Genomic DNA, 22,878 nt, shown 5'->3' on the forward strand with positions numbered 1-22,878 from the left:
TCATTTCAATATTCAAGCCCCAGCCTGGCCCACCAGCTTCCTCCCCTATCCCCCACCCCCACCCCGGTAGCGGTAGCTACCTCAGTCTCAGAAGAGCTCAGGTAACGGGCAGGGAGGGCAGTTCCTGATAAAGGATCCCAAGACAGCTGAATTTTGATGTAGGGCTTTATTATGCATGTAGATTGATGATGTTGGGTTTTAAGAAATAATTTTATTTGGTACCAGTTTAACCTTAACCACATGAACATCTGGATCTTCCATGATCCTTTCCTGCCCCCTGGCCACCCACTGAGGTGCTGCCCATCTGGGTGGCAGAGTTTTAAGGGCCTCTTCATGGTGGCCCAGCTCACTCAGGCTTCAAAACTCTGAGTTCTGATTCTGCCATGGAGGCCCAAGAGAAGCCCACAGTTTGAGTCTGCTTGACCTGCAGCAGGTAAAACACTGGGCCCGGACGGGCAGTTGTGAGAAGTCACTGGTGTGAGACAGGCAGGCACTGAGCAGGGTCCTGAGCCAACATCTGGACAAAGGCTGGCTCCAGAAAAGCTGGCCAGAGGTTACCAGTTGTCCAAAAATTCACATTCAGATATCTGGATTGTGGGAATGCTCTCTAGTTTGAAAGATGACTGTAAAAGGGGGCTTTCCTCTGAAGAAAACACCTGCAGGGACTTAATTTGCCTGCCTTGTGGGTGGGGGGTGACCAGCTCTAGAAGTCTGTTTAGCCATGGCAAGGGTGATAAAACAGGGGTATGCTTGGCTAAACCAGTGTGGTAAAACATGTCCGTAGCCCTAGCTTTCCAGTCACAGAGGCAGGAAGAGTGTTATGAGATTAAAGCTAGCCTGGGCTACATAGACAGACCTTGACGTAAGAAAAGGGAAATAGTAATATAGTGCTGCCTGGAATCTGAGCATTCTGGCTGAGGCAAGGGTTCAAGGTCATCCTCAGCTATATAGGGAGTTCAAGGCCAGACTGAGATACATGAGACCCAATCTCAAAAACCGAAGCCTTGTCACAGCCATACCTCTGCCCCACATCCCAAACTGGCCAAGTGCCAGTATGACCCTCAAACACCATACACAGATCACACTTCAAACGGGACCATCAGTGTGTGAATGCAGGGCTGCTAAGAGCCTAGAGAACTTCCCATATAATCAAAAGACCCCAGAAGGGAGGGTCCAACCTATAAGATTCACCGAACACACCATCCCTACCCTACCCAACAATTCATCTGGGACATAGATCCCAGAGGGACCCGAGGGATGGCTGAGGCAAGCTCGAGGACAGCCTGGGTTACATAGTAAAATCTTCTCTCAAAAATGGAAAATGCCTGGTCTGATGGTGCACCTTTGTAATCCCCAGGATTCAGGAGGCTGAGGCAGGAGGATTGTCACAGGTTGGGGGCCAGCCTGAACTACATAGTGAGACCCTGTCTCAAACAAATAAAAGTCATAAATGGATACAGAGAAAAGTCACACACAGGTGGCACAGTGTTCTCAGGGAGCTCCAAACATAACTAGATCTCAGATCTGACAAGGGCCTCAGGGGAGAACAGAGGGACCCATCCGGCCAACAGATACAGGGGTTTGGGGGCTGTAGACAGCGCCACCTGCTGGTGCGATAGCGTGTGAGCTTACAGGGCTCACAAGAAGTATCTGCGGATTCTGGAACCGCAGACAACACCAAGGGCCCCCAAAGAAAAACTTGCCATTTTGGAACAGCGTAGAATGGCCAGTGAGCCCTCAAACAGGACCATCCTGGGTTGGAATCCCATACATGGCACAGGAGACTCTGGGGAGGCCCTGGTGAGAGCTGAGGACCCTGGCAGCCTGCTGATCCCCAATATGGGGTTCTATGGGCACTGGGACTTAGGGATCAGAAAGGGGTCCCAGCGGGGCGCTCAGGCACGCCGGGCGGCTGGCAGCAGCGCGCTGTCAAACTGGTAGGTGAGCTTGCGTTTGACCTTGCGGATTTCGCCTGTCTTGGCATAGTTGCGCAGCGCTCGGGCCAGCTTCTGATACGTCATGCGTTTGCGGTTGCCCTTCTGCTGGCCCCAGCGGCGAGCCAACAACTCCTTGTGCTTGGAGGAGAACTGGAAGACGCCAGCACCTGGCTCCACCCACCACACGCACTCGCGCATGTCCCCGCGCAGGAGTAACTCCAGCAAGAACTGGTACAGGCGCAGCTTCTTGCGTGCACCTGCAGGGTGTTGGATACCCGCGTTAAGAGGGGGAAGTCTGTTAAAGGAACCCCCAGATCTACTGCCCCTTACCACATTTTAGTTTTCACAATTGAGTTGGGCCTGATTGGCTCAGATCTATTATTCCACCTACTCCAGAGGCTAAGGAAAGATCACCAAGTTCAAGACCAGTCTGGGTAACTGTCTTTTAAAAGACTGTCTTTTAGAAATAAGAGGGCGAGGCTTGGCTCCGTGATTGAGCCCCTTGCCTAGAATCCCTCTAGTGAGTGAGGGAGTATAAACAAGATGACTGGTTTTACATACAGGAAACTGAAGTCCAACAGAGAATAGTTTGATTGAAAGGCTGTCAGACACAGAGGTATAAGGAGAGGAGGATTGTGGGTATGTATTGGGTTTCCTTCGGTTGTTACTGTGTCTTTGTGCACAATGGAAACCAAGGCACAGAAAGGCCAATGTCCTTGACCAAGGTCACACAGGCAAGTAGCATGGCTCTGGGAATTTCCTTGGGAAGTATTAGTGTTTAGGGGACTCTGGTTCCTGCATCTTCTCCCCCACTCCCAGTCAGCATCCCCACTAAATCTCCACCCCACATACCTGCCTCAGATCCCCTCCCCTCGGAGCCAGCCAAGAGGGCCTCGTCTGACTCACTGTCCGAGACCTCCAGGGCAGGGCTGTCCAGCAGAATGTCTTCCTCCTCTGATAGCACAGGGCTGGGGTACGGAGCATAAGCCAAGGAGCCCAGGGTCTGTGGGAGACCAGGGTCACCTGCACATCACTCCCTTGGTCCTCCCCACCTCTGCCCAGGGTCACCTGCACATCACTCCCTTGGTCCTCCCCACCTCTGCCCAGGGTCTACATCTTCCTGTACAGTGTGAACACTGGCCTTGGTTCTTGTCACAATACACAGAGAGGTTGAAGCAGTTGCCCCAAGATATATAGCCAGTAGATGGCATGGGTAGGAACTGCCCTCTGAACTGATGTATAGAGTAGGAAGCCCAGGGGACAACTGAGTTACCTTGGAAGGGTGTTCTTGTGCCCATCCCCCCAACCCAGAAGTTCATTTCAGGGGTTGTACAAGAAATGTGAGGTGGGAACTCTCCCTTCAAGCTGTCCCTGCTCCTCACCTGGCTGGTGAAGTCCTCTGAGGGGTATACCTGGAGGCCAGGCCCCGAAGCCTCCAAGCTGGGGGCTGGGTCAAGGGTTCCCACGGGACTGTAGGTGGAGGGGCTAGGACCATGACCATAACAGAGCTGCACAGCCTGGGTGTGGGCAAAGGCTGCCGTAGCAGCAGGGTCGAAAGCTTCATAGGCAGCGATGGCAGGGGCAGGCGGGGCCTCTGTCCAGCCCCATGTGGAGTCTAGGAGAAGGGTCAGAGTTAGTAGCTGAAGGAGGACAAAAGACCCGCACCCTCAAGGTCTCACACAGAGGGGCCTTTGTAAGCTGTGCAAATCTCTGACCCCAGAATTTGCATGGGGGAACAGATGAGCGGGAGGTGGGGGAGGAGCTGGCTTGGGGAGGGGCTGCCATGCTGGGGGAGAGCTCCCATGAGCCTCAGATTCCCCCCTCTGTGAACTGGGCCCAAGGTGGTTTGAAGCTGGGGTCACTCACCAGGGCCCCCATCTGAATCTGGGTAACTGAAGGACTTGCAGCTGTCCAGGTCATAGAAGACACCTTCTGGGTACTGCTGGAGTGAGGACAGGGTCATCTCAGGCCTTGGAGATACTCCCTCCCCAACCTTAGGGAAGACTGACAGACACATGAGAGAAGGGAATGGCCGATGGGGACACAAACAGAGACTGAATCCATGAATAAGACACACCCATAAGCTAGCATCTGCCCTGGCTCAGACCCTCAAGGAAACCTAGTAGTTCCCGGTAAGCAACTAGTACCAAGAAACTCACTCTGTAGCTTAGGCTAGCCCAGAACTTGGAGCAACTGTTTAGCCTCATCCTCTTGAGTATGGGGTGACAGGCATTCACTACCTTAATCCAAGACACCAGTTCATCTCAACGACTGTATGTTGCTTCAGCCCCAGCCACTATAGAGGCAGTAGAGACTAGACCGAAGCAGAAGGGCTACCCATTGACTTCCGCATGCCCCTCCTATTCATGCAGGGGAGATGGAAACCTGATGCACAGAGCATCCTGAGGCAGCTGTGCTTAGACCCCAGACCACAAGCATCTCAGCAAGAGGGATAAGCAAACTATGGCCGTTCTGGTGGGCAGTGGGCCATGCAGCAAAAGGGAAAGAATGGTTACCTAACACACCATGGAAGAAGGAAAGAGGTCAGGTGCCCAAAAGACCCTAATATAAGTCACTTCAAAGGTTCATATGAATCAGTATAAAATACTGGGTGCCTTGGAAGGGACTCCAGAATGACGGACATGTTCTAGATCTGGGTCTGGTAATGGCTACAGAGGTTATGTACAATGAAGGCACTCACTGATGCACACCCAAGGCATCAATTTTAAACAACCTACAAGTCAGGCATCTCTCACAGACATCCCCAACACTCTGAAGGCCAACTAGGAGAAATCCTGCCTCAACTAAGACAAAACTAACAAAGGTCAACGAAACACAAAGCAGAAAGGGCTTCGGGTTATGGGTTCAAGATGTTGGGGAAAATAGTGGGTGTCCAAAATACTACAGTTAAAAGATGTAAGATCGGGCTGGGGATTTAGCTCAGCAGTAGAGCGCTTGCCTAGCAAGCGCTAGGCCCTGGGTTCAGTCCCCAGCTCCGGGGGAAAAAAAAAAAGATGTAAGATTCATAACCCCAAAGAAGGGGCTGTACAGGAAGAACACAGGATCGACAGGTACACAAGGCCACGAAAGTAGCAGAGAGGTGTGGTGGGGGTGGGGGTCAGGGGAGACAGAGAGAGAGGCTGGAAACTGAGGCCAGAAGTAAACGATCTTAGTAAGGTTAGTTCCCATGGGCCATGCTGGGCCGCTACCTCCCCAGGGACCTCCAACTCACCAAACAGCTTAAGTGTGGGCCATCCAGCCTGGCAGGAGAGAGACACAGGGGCATGTTAGAGCCACTCTCAGCCACCTGAGTCTCACAGTGGTTGTGGGGCCCAGAGGGGAGGTGGTGGCAGCTGTGATCACCACCACAGCTCTGCAGTCTGTTGGGTCGGCTGTCCCTGTGTGCGCCCAGCCTTCCCCCCCAAACACCCCCACACCCCTATCGGGACAGGAAGTAGGGGGCGGGTGCCAGGCAAATGTCCCCCACTCTCCCGGGGATTTGCATGCACAGACACTGGGGGAGGCAGGGAAAGTAGGGGAGAAAGTCCCCAGACAGCTGGGGACAGGGTGGCCAGAGAACTGGGTTTGAGTGTCTTAAGTCCAGCTAAGACTAGGAGCAGCAGTGATCTGAAGAACTGGACTAGAAAGGTACACAGAAATGGGGGGAGAGGGGTGAGCAAAGCAGCACGTTCCTTGTGCCCCAGGATGGGCAGCCAGGGCACAACCAGGAACCAAAGGAAATGGCTGGACTGAAGAGACTAGAGACAGACAAAACCCAAGGTGCAGAGTGCCAGAAATGAACCATGCAAGATGACAGGTGGCACACCTGGGAGGACCTAGGCAGGACGGGAGTGTCTCCAGAACATGCCATTTCTGGAACCCTCTCTAGCAAGACAGAGCTGATGGAGAACTGTCTTCTGATGGAGAGTCACCCCCTGATCACCTGCCTCTGGGTGCCACAGAAACTGAGTGGGGTGGGGGTGGGGTCCCAAGAACAGGTTTGGGGGTTACCCACTTACTGTGCAGCCTCCAGAGCAAGCATGGTGGTTCAGAGCAGGCTAGGCTGGCTCTGGCCACCACCCCTATATATACTTTGGCCCAGCCCCCGCCCACCCCCCCCAGGGGCGGGCCATGGGGGCCCTCCTCAAAAATCCCCTCTGGGAGGGGTCTGAATTGCACAACCCTCTGGTCACATGGCAGAGAGGGTGGGCCTAGGAGCCATTTGGATTTGGGGATCCCCACCATCGGGGATGGAAGGCTGACACGGAGAAATGTAAAGAAAGGGGAGATAAAGGACTTGTAGGCTCTGGGGATAGGATGCCAAAGGGACCAATGGTGACCTGGGCAGGATGGCAGTGAGGCCCAGGGACAGCTGTGAGGACTGACAGGGAATCTCCTAAGGGCTGAAGGGAAGCCCAGGCAGACAGACCACCGGGAAGCACCACTGTGGCTGTGACACGACAGGGAGGGTCCCCATGCTGCCCTGAGGTGTAGAAGCCTCTGTGCTAGGGGGTGCCCCAGGCCTGGAGGGAAACAGGACAGCACTTGACACCAGCTGGGTGACCACCAGTCCCCGGGGAGGGGCAAAACAGAGTAGCAGTTCCATTTAGGTTTCAAAGGGAAAACTGAGATGCTAGCCCTGTGTGGACACAGGCAGAGGCATTGGGGCTCCAGGGGGTTGTACAGAGCCTATACCATGAAACCCAACCTGTTCCCAAAGACCACAACACACAGCCAGTAGCAAAAAGTCTGAACTTTATTCCCTGTCCCTTGTCAGGTCACCAGGCCTCAGGGCCAGGAGGTCCAAAGCGCTGCAGCAGCCGTTCCTGGTCCTCCAGGTCCTTGCGCACCTTCTTGCGCATGTAGAAGATGGGACAGTCGCGGCTGTGGAGGATGGTGGTCAGGGGCTGTTCCCAGGACTTTGACCCCTACCTGCTGCCCACCCAGGGGAGGGGGCTGTTTGCTTAGCGGGCACAGGGAAGCCGATAACAGCAGTGCCCTGAGAGGTAGCCAGCCGTATATCAGCTGTCACCTGGCGTGGGAACCCGCCCCGCCCGCCTGTTCCCTGGGGAAAGCCCGGCCCCACCCTGGGGGAGGCTAGGCAGGGGCCAAGCCCAGGCAGACCCTGCCCGTGCACGCGCGGCAGTGAGGTCCTACAGTGGGTCAGGAGTCTGGCAGCAGAAGGGGGAGGCCACACCTGGTACAGATGACATCCTCGTGCAAGCTGCCCTGGCAGCGCTGGCACTGTGTCCAGAGGCGCGAGAAACGTTCCTCCAGGGCATTCAGGTGTGACACCTGGGGACACAGTGGCTTGAGCAGGGCTGTGGGGGACCAGGCAGGTTCCAGCTCCCACCCTGTTTCACTCACCTCCTTCTGATAGAGCTCAGACTCCCGTGGCTGACAGAACTTACACACGGCTCCTGGGGGTGAGGTGAGGTGAGGGTGGGGGTGTCAGCACAGAGGTGCTGGGATCAAGCCAGGTCCTAGTCTCCCATCCCTGCATCTCTGCTCTTCTCCACCCGCTGCCCATCCCGGCTTCTGAAAGTCCCCAGAGGCAAAAGAACAAGGGCCCAAGTGTGTGGGGAAAACTCCCCTGGGGAACCCCGGAGCGGGCGAGGACCCTCCGCTGAAGCGCAGGCAGAATGGAGTCCAGTGGGGATAAGGGCTGTAACTCTGGGTCTCACCTTGATGGTCGATTACGGAGCGGCAGCCAATACAAGAGTTTCGGCGCTTGGTGAAGGCCAGAAGGCCGCCCACCTTGCTGGTGAGCACGGTTTTGCAGCGTGTGTGGTCACCGCCTAGAGGAGGGGAGCTGAATGGCCTTGTCCCTGCCTCTGCCCCTTCCCCCGCCCACACTCCCTCCTGAGGGGGGTCCAACTTACGCAGCAGCACTGACTCCGCGCGGCCCTCACCCAGAATGGGCTCAAAGATGCGCAATAGCGGCTTGGCCAGCTGCTGCTCCAGGTAGTACTGAGTATCAATGGGCAGGCTGTGCTCCAGCACAAACAGGGGGTCCTGTGGGCAGGCCAGGGTCACTGATGGCCGGTGACAAGGGTTAGGGGCTAGGGAGCTAGAGAGCTGCAGACAACTCCTGCAGTCTGGTAAAAGGGATGGGCCTGGAGCTGTGACTCTGGTCTGTGCGGGGGCCCTCAGATTGCCAAGAGTCAGCTTCCCAGAGGGAGAAGGGCCACGGAAGGGGTGCAGGGGTCAGAAGTATCAAGGCTGAGAATTGGGTGGCTTGGAGATGACAAAACCCAATAGAGCTGGCACCGAGGGTGGGGAGGGGTGGAGAGGGCACAGCAGCCAACTCTACACAGGGAGGCTCTACATGAAGTCTGGCCCAGGGGCATGACTGCCCAGAGGAAAGCAGAAGTGAGAATCTGGGAGGGGCACAGCCCAGGTGGGCCTGACCTCCGACTTCATGTAGGCGGCCACACCCTTGGCAGCACCAATGATCACGTAGGGTACTCGGTCGCCCAAGTTGGGCGCACTGCCGGGGTCACGCTTCCTCATCCTGCGGATAGGGGGGTTGGATGAGGTTTGGGGAGGGCTGAGTGGACCCAGCTGCAGGAGGCTGTGCGGCTCCCCACCTCTCAGCCAGCTCCACATGAGCCTGCTTGCCCGCGTAGTCTGCTGCTGCGCGGGTCAACTCTTTGGTGATGACCAGTTGGGAGATGTCTATGCGGTTGCACAGCAGGTCCGAGATGACATCCTTTGCATGGGCTACTGCACCATCAGGGTCCCTGAGAGAGGACATCACCAGGCACTGCTGAGGATGGGGCCACAACTTCTACCAGCTAGGATCTAGGCATCATGTACTCTGGGCTGATACTGAGGTTGGGGTTAAGGGCAGAGGCGGGAGAGGCCACAGGCAATCACAGCTGTCAGCCTGTGGTACCACTGCCCCTCCCCCAAGCCATCTGTGTTTTTCAAGGTAGGGTGCGAGGCCCCTGGGTCTGAGGGAGGCTGACTTCTTGGTCTTGGTGGGACACACACACACACACACACACACACACACACACACACACCGATCCACGAGGATTCTGCGCAGAGAGGATGTGACAAGGTTGGCCACCAGGGGACAGTTGTCCCTACGCACAGCCTCCAGGCCCTTGCAGTCCATTCTGTCATGGGCATCAGAGCGGGAGGAGAAGAGTAGGCCGGCATAGCGCTTCTTGCTGATGAGCAGGTAGGGAAAGTAAACCTGGGAAGGACCCATGGGTGGTAAGCACGTGCACTTTCCTTCACCCTGAATCCTGAGACCCATCAGAAACAGAACCGGCAAGGAAGGACCCTTGACCTTGGTGAAATGAATCCTAAGAAGGTCCGACATTCTCCACTACCCCAGAAACCCACTGACACAATGCCACAGGCCCAGAGCTGGCCCCTACATTATGAAACCCAGACAGGTGACACTATAAAGCCTTGCAGCCTTGGGAGGCGACAGGATCAACTGCGTCCTGAGCTGAGAAGGCCCTGGATGAGCAGCCAGGGGTGTCCGAGCATTGGTGAGGACTGGAGGCAATGTCCAGCACCCAGAGCCACACACATGCAGATCCAACAGAGGCCTCAGCTAGACCCCAGAACACTGCAAGGCTTCCAGCCTAGGGACCCCCACACTACTGCACTGTTGGCCTCTGCAGGGATGCAAGTAGTAAGAGATCATCGCTAATCTATAAGACCCCTAATATCTCCACTGAGCCAAGTACAGGGGACACACGCACCTTCTCGAACTCCAGCCGGATGGGTGATGGGAAGTGACTGGATACCCAGTTTGCAGCCTCCCGCCCCAGAGACATTGCCTCAGCCACAGAGGAGACACCAAATCGGCACATCACAGAGTCAGTGTCACCGTAGACCACCTGCCAGGGTACATGTGTGAAGGATGTCTCTTCTCAACCCAGGAGCTGCCATGGAAGGAAGCCCAGGGACCCCAGAGAGCGGGCAGGTGTGACCAGGCCCTGACCTTGGCATTAGCATCGTAGCCATTTTCCAGAGTGTACTTGGTCTCCACTAGCTGCTTGGTTTTCTCAATCATCTGCCGCCCGAACCCAGTGACACTCTATTAGGAGCAAAACCAGGGAGAGTGAGAAGACAGATGCTGTACACAGTGGATCCAGCTTGGGGAGGACTCACCCCTGCCACTTTCAAGCATCACGGACCATACACCGCAGGCAGGTGTATCAAACAGGTGACTGCTGCTCCAAAGTGTGTACATTCTTGGGGGACAAGGAGCCACTCCCTCTCTGGGAGTGCAGCCTGGGTCTCAGTAGAATGGTAGAGTGAGCAGAGGCTCTACCACTGGGCACACCCAGCCCCTCACTGGGAGATTTTAAGCAGGGGCTAAACCATTGAACTATATCCCCAGTCTTCTTTTATTTCAAGATAGGGTGTAAGCTACCCAGCTCTGAACTCCCTGAAGCCTAGACAGGTCTCTCCCCCGGCCTCGCAGCCTCACAAACAAATGCAAGTACAGGCTGACATCACCACACCCTGATGTCTGTTATTTTACAGATGGGGATGGGGCTGGCTGGGTAGCGGGGCGTGACGAGCAGAATGCTCTCTGTCTGCCCGGGTTTCATGAGGTCATGGGACATCCGAGGAGCCCACACCTGACTTGTCTCTGTGCACCTGCTCTGTGCTCCCTTTTCTCAATTTTATTCTGGAATGACTCAGTAGCTTGCTGTTCCCCCATGAGAGGTGTGAGAGACAGACAGGGTTATTTACCAGTGGCTCCTTTGGCCTAAGGTCCCAACACCCACCCCATCTCTGTGGGATGCTAGGAGTGAGGATGGCAGGCAGGCAGGAGGGCAGGAGGGCAGGAGGGCAAGCGGGCGGGCGGGCCTGGCCAGGGGCCCAGCTCCTGGGAGACACCCTCTGAGTGCCTGGGCATCCTTCCAGGCACTCATCTTCCCCGAGCCCTTGAGTCACACCACAGATCTCTGCTCACAAGAGGAGGTAACAGGGACTCTGGGATTATGGGAGCTGGAGTGAGCAGCAGCTTGTGTTAGGCACTCAGCCTCTACCCTGTAACCCATCCTGTGAAAACCCTGCCCCCTCGTTCTGGACACTCCCTGGCTAAGTGCTCCTGACACATCGCTCCTCACTGCTGAGACAGCCAAGTACCAGGACTATGACCAGATTGGGTAGCAGCACCTCAGGCCCCCTCACAACAGGATCGTCCACAGACCATGCATGGCTGCACTTCAGGCCTCATACTCTCTCACTGTTACTCTGTTTCTGACTGAACCCAGTGCTGCCATGTTGGCCAGGGAGGTGGGGCAGTTCTTTTCTACTCCTGTCCCAGCTGGTGCTAGCCACGGTCCTCACTAGAGTCCTCACACTTGGGACAGAGGCCATCAAGTGACCCACTGAATCCAGCCTGGCCGTGCCCCCCCCCCACCTCCACAGGGATGTGGAAGAGGTGACCGGAGGGGCAGCTGCTAGGGCAGGGAAGCCCAGTGACCCAGCGTCCTGAGCACTTTCCTCACCTGAGTCACTGGCAGAGCCCTGTAAGCTACTGAGCCAGAAACATTACCTGACCACAGAGTCCCTGTCCTACTAGCCTGTGAGCGAGAAGTACCAAGGACAGGTGCTCTGGTCTCTGATGACTATGCATAGGGCACAGAGCATGGTCTCACATTGGTGACATACTGCCATACCCCCTGACCCATCTGACCCCTCAATGCAGGGCAGTAACCCCAGTCGCCCATCAGGGTCCCAAGGGCTCACCTGGGAGATCTCCAAACACGGCAGCTTGCCCACCTGGGCACCAGTGAAGCCATACACAGAGTTGGCACTCACTTTTAGTGCCAGCTGCCGTCCATCCAAGACCTGTCGCCGCAGGGGGTCCGTCTCCTGAGCCAGCTCAGCCTTGGCCCTAGGTGGAGGCGGGATGAAGGCTATTCAAGGGGACCATGGTTCTCTGGGAGGCACCCAGGCATGGACACCGATCAGGGAGGGGTGCCAAATATAGCAGAGGCGCTGTGCGCTGCTCAGAACGCAGGCCGGCTAGACACAAGGGTGACGCCTGGAAAGGCGCCTCATTTAACACAGCCACAGCCACAGAATACCAGGGCTAAGTCAGCACAGGGATCTGAGCATAGAGCAGAGCCCACAGCCCACCTCTTCCGGGCACTCAGCAGATTCTCCAGGATTTGGGGCAGGAGGCCCTTCCGCACAGATGCCTTCACAAACTCATCCCCAGTGGGTGTCTTGATGAACTCATCTGGTTTAAGGCTGGGGAAGGAGGAAACACAGGAGGCTGGGCTTCTGAACTACCTAGATCCCCCATGGCCTGTCTTTCCCCAGCTTCCCCCAGGCCTACCTCTCTCTGCAAACCTCCCCCAGGACCTGCTTCAGCCTCCCCTAGGCCGGCCTCTCCATTAGCTGCATCCACAGCCTGTGGAATCCCTGACTCCCCTGTCTCCCTTTCCGTGGACCTGATTCCTGAGCCTGATTTATCAAGCCGTGAAACCAGGGCTCAGGGTGGTTTGGGGGGGCATCCTGGATAAAGGCAGCATACCCCAACTTCTGGGCAGCCCCAGGCCGTAGCAATGTGGTGTAGCACAGATTGTGGGCCATCATGATGGATGGGTACAGAGAGGAGAAGTCCAGGGTGGCAATGGGGACATCATAGTACCTGAGGGAGAATTTGGGGAAGTCAGCCCCACCCAGCCCCTACCCTTGGGCCCTGACATTTTAACATTCTTATGTACAGGATCTCAAGTAGTCCGGGCTGGCCTTGAACTCCTCCCAAGTGCTGGGATGACAAATGCCCCACTGTGCCCAGCAGGGTCCTTACCCTTTGAGGGGCTCAATGACAGTGGCTCCCGTGTAGTCCTCACCTCCCTCCGTCTTCACCACAGGCATCAGCAGCCCCTGGCGCATGGCCTAGAGAAAGGGTGGCGTGAGTATCCGGGAACCAGGTAGGGTGTGTACACCTGTGTGGCCGATCGGGCCAGCCACTCACCTGGCGCAGCAGCTGAGACACGACCTTGACCTGCTGGCCTCGGCTGAGCAGGTACCCAAGGGGTACACCAGTGACACGCGCCATCTCCACATTGTTCACCAGCACCATAAGGCGCTCGAGTAGGCGAAGAGGCAGAAAGGCATCCTTCAGGCAGTACACGGCCAGGCGGCGACGCGTCTGTTCATTCCCATTCTGGGGATGATGGGCATGTGGGGTCAAGGGCTCAGCGGGGGCTCAGGCAGGGGTGAGGCAGGGGCTCAGTAAGGAGCTCAGGCAGGGATGAGGCAGGGGCTCAGGCAGGAGCTCAGGCGGGGTGAGGCGGCGGGGGCACAGGCAGGGACTCAGGCAGGAGCTCAGGCAGGGGTGGGGTAGGGGCTCAGGCAGGGGCTCAGGCAGGGGTGAGGCAGGGAGGAGCTCAGTGGAGTGGTGGCACCTGTAGGTCAGTGATGATGCTGTGCTGTACGTCCTCCTTCTGCTCACCCAGGAAGTGGAAGCTCACAGCGTTGAGCGTGTAGGAGCGGAGCTTGTACTCCCGAAGCAGCACCTGGACAGGTAGGGGTGCGGCAGGGCCTCAGAGGTGTGAGGAAGGATTTCTCTGGTGCAGGGTGCAGCCTCAAGGGTTGTGGGACGGGTCTAGAGGGTCTGTGGCACTGAGGTGTGGGTGGGTCAGGGTGGAGCCTCAGGTGGGTAGAGTTTTGGGTTTAAGGCAGAGTGTTGGGGGTTGTGGGGAGTCCTACATACGTACCTGCAGCATATCCATCTGAACGCGACCCACCATGCTGACCACCTTACTGTCCCGCCGGCCCACCTGCCTTGATTGGAAGGAGGAGTCACGGATGTTGGAGCGGAGACCAGTCACACGGCCCAGGAAAGGGAATCGGTCCACCTGAAGAGGAGCATTGGGGAGAGCTTTGCTATGGTGCAGACCGGTCAAGCCCAACTCCAAACCTAGCCTTAGGACCTCAGGATACGGACAGGAACCAGGACAGGGACCAGCCATGGCACTCCTGGGTCTGGCAGAGACCGCTTGGGTGGGATGAGGTATAGATCAGGGACAGAGGTGAGAGCTATAGCCCCGGAGAGACTGAGAGACTGGGGGCCTGATGAGCTTAGGTAGAGACAAGGACTATGCCTCAGGTGGGGGCAGAGGGAAGCAACAGGGTGGCTCTTGGGTACAGACCGGCAGAGAGGGAGTCTTAGGGGAGAAGGGCCAAGGGTGAGACACAGGACATGAGGACTAGTGTCTCCCTGCGGCTGGGCAGTCAAGTCTGCTCGGCTTACGCATCGCCAAATGGGCCACAGACGCAGAAAACAGGAAGGTGATACAGTACATCCTATCGGGGCTGAACTGAACCCCCAAATAATACTGACTCCTCCCCTTCGTATCACCTGTGACCCCATGTGTAACAGAGCTTGCCCTAGAAGAAGGGCCAAGGGAAACTTCACTGAGGCACAGAAGAAAGCCCAAGCAGAGGCAGGCCAGGACTCGTACAATTAGAACCAGGCTCAGGAGGGCCTGCCTGCCCTCAGGCTCACAAAACACCGGCATCCTAGAACACCCAGAGGCTCGCCTCTGCAGCCTCCCCCGCCAGACCAGTGTGCGTCCCGTGAATGTGGCTAGTGTGAAAAGGCTCATGTGCTCCCTTTCGACAGCACCCAGCCCTCGCCACGCACCGAAACGAGTGCCCCTTTCCTTCTTCCATGCCCGTATTTTCCCCTCACCCCTTGCCCGTGAACTCCAAAGAAGGTCTAGCCACGATGGCAGCCGCGGCGACAGTGTGGAGGACAGGATTCTCAAGGCAGGCACCTGTGCCTCCAGCTGGAGCGAGGTAAGGCACACCTGGGACTCTGCAGCGGCCAGCCCAGGGCATGGTGGCCCCAGTGGGAAGAGAAACGATCCGGGATGAGATTTCAGCTTCCCTCACCTTTAAGGTTTGTGCCCGAGAGATGAGGTAGGGGAGGTCAAAGTTCTGAATGTTGTAGCCGGTGATCACGTCAGGGTCCATGGCGAGGATGAAAGTGGCCCAGGCCTGTGGAGGGAACACGAAGGTTGTTTTTGCCTCAGATTCCTTCATTTCCAGAAGATTTAAGGCAACCTCGGCACTTGCAAAAATATCACAGAACTCAGGAAGATATTTAGCCCAGCCCCCAACCCCAGCCCCAAGGACATGGTGTCACTATAGAGAAGGGTCACTGGCTAGGCTGGGGACACAGGGCAGGTGGCTCTGAGGGGGCAGGACCCACCTGGAGCAGGTCTTCTTCCCGTTCATAGCTCTGTACTTTGGCACCCAGGATGGGGGCGCAAGGCCGCAGCGTGAGTGCTAGGCGCAAGAAGGGCTCTGGCTCACCCCAGCGCAGCCCCAGAGAACAGATCTGGATCACGGGGTCACGCTCAGGCTCAGGGAAGATGCCTGGGGAGAGGAGGACACAGGGACCTCACTCCTGCTCTTCCCTTGCCCTGTCGGTCCACTCCGTCCCCACACCTGCTCACCGCCTCTCCCAGCTCCCTCTTCCAGCCACATGGGTGGGACGGCCCCAGGCCCTGGTGCCTTTGCACTCAGAGCTCCCCTTCCACCCACTCACCCCTCCACCAGGGCCTGGCACATCACGGATGTCCAGGGAGAGGGAGGAGGAAGAGCACAGGCTCTCCGGACAGACCTTTTCGGCCAGCGCACTCGATGTCGAAGCTAAGCACACGCAGGGGTGCGATGCGCTGCCACTGCCCTTCTGGTGGGTGACTGATCACGTCTGACCACAGCACATCCACCTCCAGCTGACACAGTGTAGCCTGGGAAGAGGCACAGGGTGGGGTTGGCACCGAGTCCTGGTTCCCCACCCCTGCCCCAGGGAGCTCTTACCTTCTTCTCTGCCCTCCGAACGTACTTTCCAGCTGGGAGCTCCAACCAGTTGCATCCCACAATGTCAGCATCCACCATGAACCTGGAAGAGTGGTGTGTCAGCTGGCAGGGCCACCTGAGGGGGTAGGGGGTAGGAGTAGGGCAAAGGGGGAAACAGGACAGCACCGGATCTCAAAGTCCACATTGGCTTCATAGGGTGCAAAGCTCGGGGTGCCCAGGCCTGGCACTCGGATACCCTGTTCCAGGAGGCGGCGGGCTGGCGCCATCAGGCGGGGTAGTGCCAGGGTGATGCGGAGAAAGGGAGAAGGGCCGTGGCCATGGTACCCAAACATGCCTGCAGAGAAAGGAGGTTGGCACCTAGCGGGGCTCCCCACCCACCACCCCCTGTGGTCCCCAGGCCACACTCACTCTCACGGGAGCACAGCTCTATAGCTAGCACTGCCGGCCCCGAGAGCTCCTTTCCACCACGCTGGTCCCGGCTGATGGCTGCATTCAGCTCCCGCTGTAGTTCACTCAGGTGCTCAGCCCCAAAACCTGGTGTGGGAGGCCGGTCAGAAGAGCAAAAGAAGTGCTGGGGTCCAGGAACAAGTCCCGCAGGTCAGGGGCACTCACCCGGAGGTGCAGGGGTGTAGAAGTAGGGGGCAAAGCCGTGGATGTGGCAGCAGACGGAGAAGCCCTCATCGGTGACCCCAAAGGCCCTCAGTATGGGCACTGAGTTACGAGATGCGGGGGGTCCTTCTGGCAGGGGAGGTGATGTGCCTAGGGGAGGGGCGTCAGAGAACACACCTCAGGTCCCCAGGTTTCCACCCGGAGCCCCCCACTGAAGCCTCGGGATCTCGCCCTTCAGTCCTTCCTGATGTGGGGTTACAGTGGAACCCAGTCTTTCCCTTGGGGTGCTGGGGATAGAATCTGTGGTTGGTTAGAGCACACCCCAGCTCTCACTGAGGGATTCCAGGCAGGAGCCCTCCCACTGAGCTGCAAGTACCCTAACCCCCTCCCTCCCCACAGTAAATACTCTAAGAACATTTATTTGCTGATGAGTGTGGAGGTCAAAAGACACATTTGGGACTTGTTCTCTCCTTTCGACGTGTGGGTTAGGAGGGTTGGAATCAGGCTTGGTGTCAAGTGACTTTACCCAAGCCCAGTTTACAGAGCTCTAAGCCCGGCTCCCACACTGGGAATGAATGAGGTGAAGCACATCCTGCCCGGCTTGGTTCATCCCCCGCCTCCCCCTGCCGACTCACCCACATAGTGGTCAATCTCCAGCTGCTGGAAGATGAGGGGCTCCGTGCTGGGGTCCAGGGCAAGTGGGGTGGGCCGCAGCCACCGTGGGTCAATGTCTGCAGTGGAAAACTGCCCTGGATTGAAACGAGAGGCTCCATGGATGCATCTTCCACAGAGGCAGTTGCCCTTGGCTCACAGGAGAGAGCTGGGTGGGTGGTCTGGGTTAGGTGGTAGGAAAGACCTGGGGTCAAGGGCTAAAGCCAGGAAGTGCAGTCTACACTGGAGAGAATGAGCTAGGAGAATTTCTCAAGTCTAGGAGTTCGAAACCTGGCAACAACAAGAACCCCCTATCCCCCGCCCTGAAAAGCAAGCTGCCAGCCAGGAGGGTCCCCACCCCCACCCCACACGGACACAGGGTCGGGAAACCCTCGGTAGGTGCAAGCCATCTTTCAGTATCTCTATATGGGTAGGATGGGTTGGGAAGTGGGGCCTACCACCCACAATGCCCTCAGGGGGCAGCTGCAGCTCCTCCTCGGCCTCCTGCAGCCGATTCTCGGCCTCTATCTCCTCCAGCAGCGCCAGGTTCTCCTCAAACTGTGACGGCTCATCTTCATCCCAGAGGCCCTTGCAAGCCCGCTTTGGGGGCACCCCAGAGCTGGGCGCTTGCCGCCGTTTACCATCCATCTGTGGGCAAGTTGGGGCTCGATAAAGTCTAAGTGGGCCCTCATTCCCCTCCTCTCTCCCTCTGACCTGAAGTTGGCCATGTAGCCCAGGCGTCTGCCCGTTTCTGTTTCCTCGGTGCTGGGATCCCAGACGTGCTAGGGACTGAACTCGGGCCTCCATGCTTGCACAGCAGACACTCCACTCACCCAGACATACCCCAATCCCCGTATCCACACACTGATGGCTGACTAGGTGACGGGAGACCCAAGAGGAAGCAGGCCTCTAGGAGCCTGCCTCTGAAGGATGGTTACCTTCCAGCCTCCCCAACCCCTCGGAACCAGCTGAGCCCAGTGAGGCAAACTGAAGCTCTGAGCCTAATCAGACTGGGCTGTTTCTCTCAGGTCTCTGAGGAGGCAATGAGAAGTCTCCAGGTCGGGAAGAAACCCTTTCTCAAAACACAAGGTAGGCAGTGCCTGAGGTGTGATATCCAGGCTCGACCTCGGGCCTCCACCCACATCCCCGCACGAGCACAAACTATGAATCCATCCTGTGTCTAACAATGGAGTTACTTGCATGGCTTCTCATCTCCCCACAGTCCACCGGCTAGGAACTGCTATCACCAGGAAGCAAGTAGTCCTGGATCACATTTGCCTACAGAGCTGCTCACACTGTGGACTACAACCCCGAGGAAGCCAGGACTGAGACACTCGTCAACAGCTAATACCCAGAAGTCAACTTAGAATCGCACAGGTAATGAACCCAGTGTTTCTGGCAGTGGCTGCCTCGGCCGTGGATACACAAGCAGCCCACTTTCCCACTGCGAAGCCACCACCTTGGGTACCGAGTCGACGTCTTTACTGTAGTCTCTGCTCACAGAAATATAATGGTTCAATTACCAAAAACAAAGACTGCGTTTTCCTACTGTCCCCTCAGCGTGCATTAACTAAGCACAGCTCTGGTTTGTAGGGCCTTTGAATGTTATAAATGACTGTCAGCGGGACAGCCACCCATGTTCCTGTGACCACTCCCTCAGGCAGGCTCCATCAGCAGCGCTGACTAAACTCACTGGCTTAAAAGGGGTCCTGTGCTGAGGAGGCCAGCCTGAACTACCGAGTTCCTGGACAACCATGGTCTAGAGCCTGCTACACCACATTTGCTAGTGTTTTGTCTAGGCTCCGCCCCACAGTTACCTGGCAACAGCCAGGCATGCCTGACTCACTATAAAAGGGGCTGCTTGCCCCCTCCTCTCTCTCTTGCCTTCTTGCTCCCGCTCTGTCCTCTTCTCCCCCCCCCATTCTCCTCTCCCCTCTCTCTCCATGTGCTCATGGCTGGCCTCTACTCCCCTACTCTCTATAATAGACCACGGTGTGACTAGTCCCTCATGGGGAAGGCACCCCTTTGCCCTTCACCTGACTACACATCCACCAAACACATTCCTTCTCTCCTTATCCTCTTAAAAAAACACAACGGTGTTGGCGTTCCTACAGTACAGCATGTAAGAGAATGAGGTTGCACTGAATCTCTAGTGACTGGCTTGGGTACCCGTATTCCAAGGAAATACCAAAACTGGCATGGGGTGTGTACCCAGGCCAACTTCATAGCGACTGTGTGAAGACCTGAACTTCTTTCTTTTCTTTTTTTTCCAGACCTGGGGACCGAACCCAGGGCCTTGCGCTTACTAGGCAAGTGCTCTACCACTGAGCTAAATCCCCAACCCCAAGACCTGAACTTCTTATGAGACCGAATAAAACAAAAACACATCAGCAGAGCCTGCAAGGGCCCATGTCTGTGACAGGGTCAGCGTGCTTTCCTTATGCAGGGACAGTCACTGAAAATGTGTGGAAGGCACACGCACGGTCAGAAAAAAGAATATAAAACTTGTTGCTGTTGTTTGAGACGGGGTTTCTCTGTGTAGCCCTGGCAGAACTGGAACTCAGTCTGTAGACCAGGCTGTCCTGGAACTCACAGAGATCTGCCTACCACTGCCTCCCAAGGCCTGGGATTAAAGGTGTGTGACACCACAGTCCAGCTTATAAACTTTTTTAAGCAATAAGAAGTAAGGCTTGGTCTGTGAAAGGAAAAAAAAAAAAAAAAAAAAAAGGCTGCCCCTGTTCCCAGCACCACAACACAATGGTCAGTAAGGCCGGCTCCAGGGCTTTGCAGCCCTCTTCTGGCCTCATCGGGAACTGCACACACACAAACAACTAAAAAGAGAATAACATTTTAAAAGAAAATTCTTGTGGGCTGGTGAGCCCGCTCAGAGCACTGACTGCTCTTGCAGAGGACCTGGGCTCGATTCCCAGCACCAGCTCACTGGTAACTCCAATTCCAGAGGATCTGACCACAGTGGCTATTTCAGGTACCACATGTGCACTGTGCACCAATGCACACACAGGCAAACACTCAAAGTATAAATAAACCAATCTTTAAAAGTTCTCCAGTAAAACAGGTCCTGGGTACCCGCCACAAGACTCCTAGCTTCTACAGAGCGAGGAGACTGATGTATGGAATGTTCTGGATGGTGTTTGCCCCCCCCCCCCCCCACTAAATAAAAATCACACCTCAGTCAAAAACCACAGGTGCTTAGCTACAACAATTCTGAATGTGAGAGCTGACCCTAACAGGTGGGGGCATATGGAGAACCTGCTTTTACAAGGTTATTTCCGGAACCATTGTTTAAATCCCTAAGGACTGGAAACCACCTAAATGTCCTCCCTGGGGGGACAGTTTCAAGAGTCCCTTAGTTCCATTCAATGGAGTACTATGCAGCTGTATAAAGAAATGAGGAAGCCATATAGTAATATGAAAGGTCTCAAAGAGGCTTTGTCTCTAGTAGGTAAATCAAGGTGTGGAACAGCCTGAGTCTACTTTTGTTTTTATATTTTACAAAAAGACAAGGACATCTAAAGAGAGGATTATCGCACAGCCGGCTACCTGAGAAGTTGGGACAGGAGGGTCCTGTGTTCGAGTTTAGACCACGCTGCATTGCAAGATCACATTTTATAAAGCTGGGGAGTAAGGCTCTGGGTTTGCAGTTGGGACTGTAGGTACCGTGTCAGGCCCCTAAGGATAGAAAAAGCTGCTGAAACAGCCAAGGAGAGGCAGGCAGGTGTGGCTATGGACGGACTGCGTGCTAGGAACTGCCTGCACTGCCCCAGGTTGAGCTGGCAGATCAGGTTACTAGACTGCGGATGCACGTGGATGCTGCTCTTAGGGGACTCTGGAGAGGGTGCTGGTGGTGAAGTGTCACGCCAGCTACAACTTCCCAACAGTTCAACATGCTGCACAAACAAATGCCACTAGACACCACTGAGGACCGCTGACCCAAACAAGGGACATGCCTCTGCACTGCAGAGAAAATGAGCATCCGTCCCTCACCAGGTCAGGAAGCAAAGACACCTCCTGGAAGGAGGCAGGGGAAGCGTGGAGCTGGCTCCCACAGAACAGAGTGGGAAGGCGGTGCTATAAGGAATAGCTCTGCCAGTAAGTCGCTCACAACATCCCTCCCGGAGGTAAGCCAATCCACACTGGGTCTGGCAGCACCCATAACCCAAGATGTACATACCTCAGGGCAAATTCAAAGCCAATCTGAGCTATAAAGCCTGACTCTCAAAAGCCAGTAGAGGTCTGGGGATTGAACTCAGCAGGGCTCAACACCCAGTCACACCCTAGCCCCTCACGGAGGGAATTCTTGGCTGTACTGCTAACTATATACCCAGCCCTCTTTTTACTCATTTTGAGACAACGTCTCACTAAGTTGCCCAAGCAGGTTTAGAACTTGCCACCCTCCTGCCTCCAAAAGCTTAACAATTGTTTCATGTCACCTCTCCCAGGACTGCCGAATCCAAGTACTCCTGTACCACTCCTGGAGGGTGGTCCCTCAAGCATCTCCCACTCCCACTAACTGCTTCTGTCACCTCAGTCTCCCCTTATCCCGGACAGGGATGCTCCCGAGATAACTATCTTGGAGGCACAATTTTCCTCCTCCCCTCAGGACAGTCAACCTAGGTGCAAACCCCACTCACTAGAGGGACGCTCTCTGAAGCTACAGCATCCCGCAGGACAGGTGTCTAGACTCCCACTCATGCTGTGGTGACAGTGGTACGCTAACACAGTAACCATTCATTTTCCCCAGGGTATCTCACACAGTGAGCTTCACACTTGGTTTCTCTCCTCTGGGACCCTGCAGTGACAGCTGCTCTGGGACTGTGGGACTTTGGGATATGTCTCACCCCCCCAACCAAACACCAGGCTGGGTAAGCAGACTGCCCTCTCTAGTATCAATTTGCTTGTTTTATTTATTATATAAAGCATCACATCCGGTGTGCCAGCGGAATAGATAATTGAGCTTGTTGGTCAAGCTGAACAGCCTGAATTAGATCATAGGGAACCCACATAGTGGAAAGAGAAGAACACCACCACAAAGTTGTCCTCAGATCTGCACGTGTGCACCATGGCGCGCGCGTGCGCGCACTAAGGAAAAAGGAAAGGTTGAGGCATTGCTTTTTCTCCCATTCCTACTTTTTTTTTTTTAATTTGGGCTTTTGAGGCAGGGTTTCTCTGTGTATCCCTGGTTATCCTGGAACTCAACTCTGTAGACTAAACTAGCCTCAAACTCAGGATCGCTTGCCTCTGCCTCTCGAGTGTGGGGGATAAAAGAGCGCCACTACTCCCGGTTCATTCCTACTTCTTACTGGACTTTCTGATACTGTCGCCTTGCCTCTTGTACAGGGAGCTGACACAAGTGCCCTGTACTTCCGCGCCTCCAGCCCGGCTCCCGTGCACGCCTTTGCGCTCACACCCGGACAAACCAGCGCACCCCGGGTCCTCAGCTCCTGGGGTCCGTCCTTTGCATTGCCAGCCCTGCTCTAACCTGCCCCCAGCTGCGGATATCCCGCGAGCTCTCCGCTCGAGGTATCAGTTGCGTGCACGAGCAACCCATACTCTACTTTCTTACTTACCGCGTCAAACAGCTTTTCCCGCCACAAGGTACGCCGCCGTGACCCATGAACCCTACGCGCGCAGGCCCAGAGCTGAGGCACGCCCGCTAGGCCCCGCCCCTGGCCGGCTAGGGTGGTCAAACCACGTCCCTTCCAGGGAGGATCCACAACCACGCCTCTCGCAAGTGGTCCCGCCCCGTGACGCTAACGGCACGAGGACACACCCCCAGCATCCAGGCTCAGGGAGCCGGCTTGACCTGCGGTACCCGAGCGCCCCCAGCAGG

At 56.0% G+C, this 22,878-nt stretch overlaps 2 protein-coding genes across 32 annotated transcripts; both read right to left on the reverse strand.

Annotated features, from left to right (window-relative positions):
• Positions 1-147: 147 nt before the first annotated feature.
• Spib (Spi-B transcription factor) lies at positions 148-6,027 on the reverse strand. 29 transcript variants are annotated; one of them, XM_087581944.1, is made up of 6 exons: positions 5,957-6,027; positions 5,170-5,197; positions 3,804-3,876; positions 3,320-3,552; positions 2,790-2,940; positions 148-2,194 (listed from the first exon to the last, which is right to left on the reverse strand). In XM_087581944.1, exons 1-6 carry the CDS (start codon positions 5,977-5,979, stop codon positions 1,896-1,898), a joined length of 807 nt encoding a protein of 268 aa, XP_087438070.1. In that variant the 5' UTR covers positions 5,980-6,027; the 3' UTR covers positions 148-1,895. The 29 variants fall into 29 exon arrangements, with proteins under 29 accessions (XP_087438070.1, XP_087438080.1, XP_087438071.1 ...); XM_087581954.1 differs by having other exon boundaries at positions 2,844-2,940; positions 5,957-6,023; XM_087581945.1 differs by having other exon boundaries at positions 2,844-2,940; positions 3,804-3,930; positions 5,957-6,021.
• Positions 6,028-6,675: 648 nt separating this feature from the next.
• On the reverse strand, positions 6,676-22,662 carry Pold1 (DNA polymerase delta 1, catalytic subunit). Of its 3 annotated transcripts, none has more exons than XM_087585301.1 (27): positions 22,616-22,662; positions 17,486-17,675; positions 17,012-17,125; positions 16,380-16,526; positions 16,176-16,301; positions 15,933-16,101; positions 15,768-15,849; positions 15,568-15,697; positions 15,154-15,320; positions 14,835-14,939; positions 13,655-13,795; positions 13,343-13,453; positions 12,910-13,101; positions 12,742-12,830; positions 12,463-12,579; positions 12,063-12,176; positions 11,670-11,817; positions 9,904-9,999; positions 9,662-9,799; positions 8,966-9,141; positions 8,528-8,680; positions 8,349-8,451; positions 7,820-7,952; positions 7,622-7,735; positions 7,305-7,357; positions 7,135-7,232; positions 6,676-6,821 (listed from the first exon to the last, which is right to left on the reverse strand). In XM_087585301.1, the coding sequence occupies exons 2-27, from the start codon at positions 17,673-17,675 to the stop codon at positions 6,716-6,718; spliced, it is 3,312 nt and encodes a 1,103-aa protein (XP_087441427.1). In that variant the 5' UTR covers positions 22,616-22,662; the 3' UTR covers positions 6,676-6,715.
• Positions 22,663-22,878: the final 216 nt, after the last annotated feature.

Source organism: Rattus norvegicus, chromosome 1 (genome assembly GCF_021556685.1).
Source record: "Rattus norvegicus strain SHRSP/BbbUtx chromosome 1, alternate assembly SHRSP_T2T, whole genome shotgun sequence".
Taxonomy (NCBI): Eukaryota; Metazoa; Chordata; class Mammalia; order Rodentia; family Muridae; genus Rattus; species Rattus norvegicus.

Coding starts and splice junctions, on each gene's coding strand:
- Pold1 (XM_087585301.1), bottom strand. CDS start 17,675: ATGGATGGTAAACGGCGGCAAGCGCCCAGCTCTGGGGTGCCCCCAAAG. Junction 10,000..11,669: donor CGTGTTTGGAGATCTCCCAG/GTGAGCCCTTGG, acceptor TGCTCCTAATAG/AGTGTCACTGGGTTCGGGCG. Junction 9,800..9,903: donor GCTACGATGCTAATGCCAAG/GTCAGGGCCTGG, acceptor GTACCCTGGCAG/GTGGTCTACGGTGACACTGA.
- Spib (XM_087581930.1), bottom strand. CDS start 5,223: ATGCCCCTGTGTCTCTCTCCTGCCAGGCTGGATGGCCCACACTTAAGC. Junction 2,941..3,319: donor CAGAGGACTTCACCAGCCAG/GTGAGGAGCAGG, acceptor GGTCTCCCACAG/ACCCTGGGCTCCTTGGCTTA. Junction 2,195..2,789: donor GGGGAGGGGATCTGAGGCAG/GTATGTGGGGTG, acceptor AACACCCTGCAG/GTGCACGCAAGAAGCTGCGC.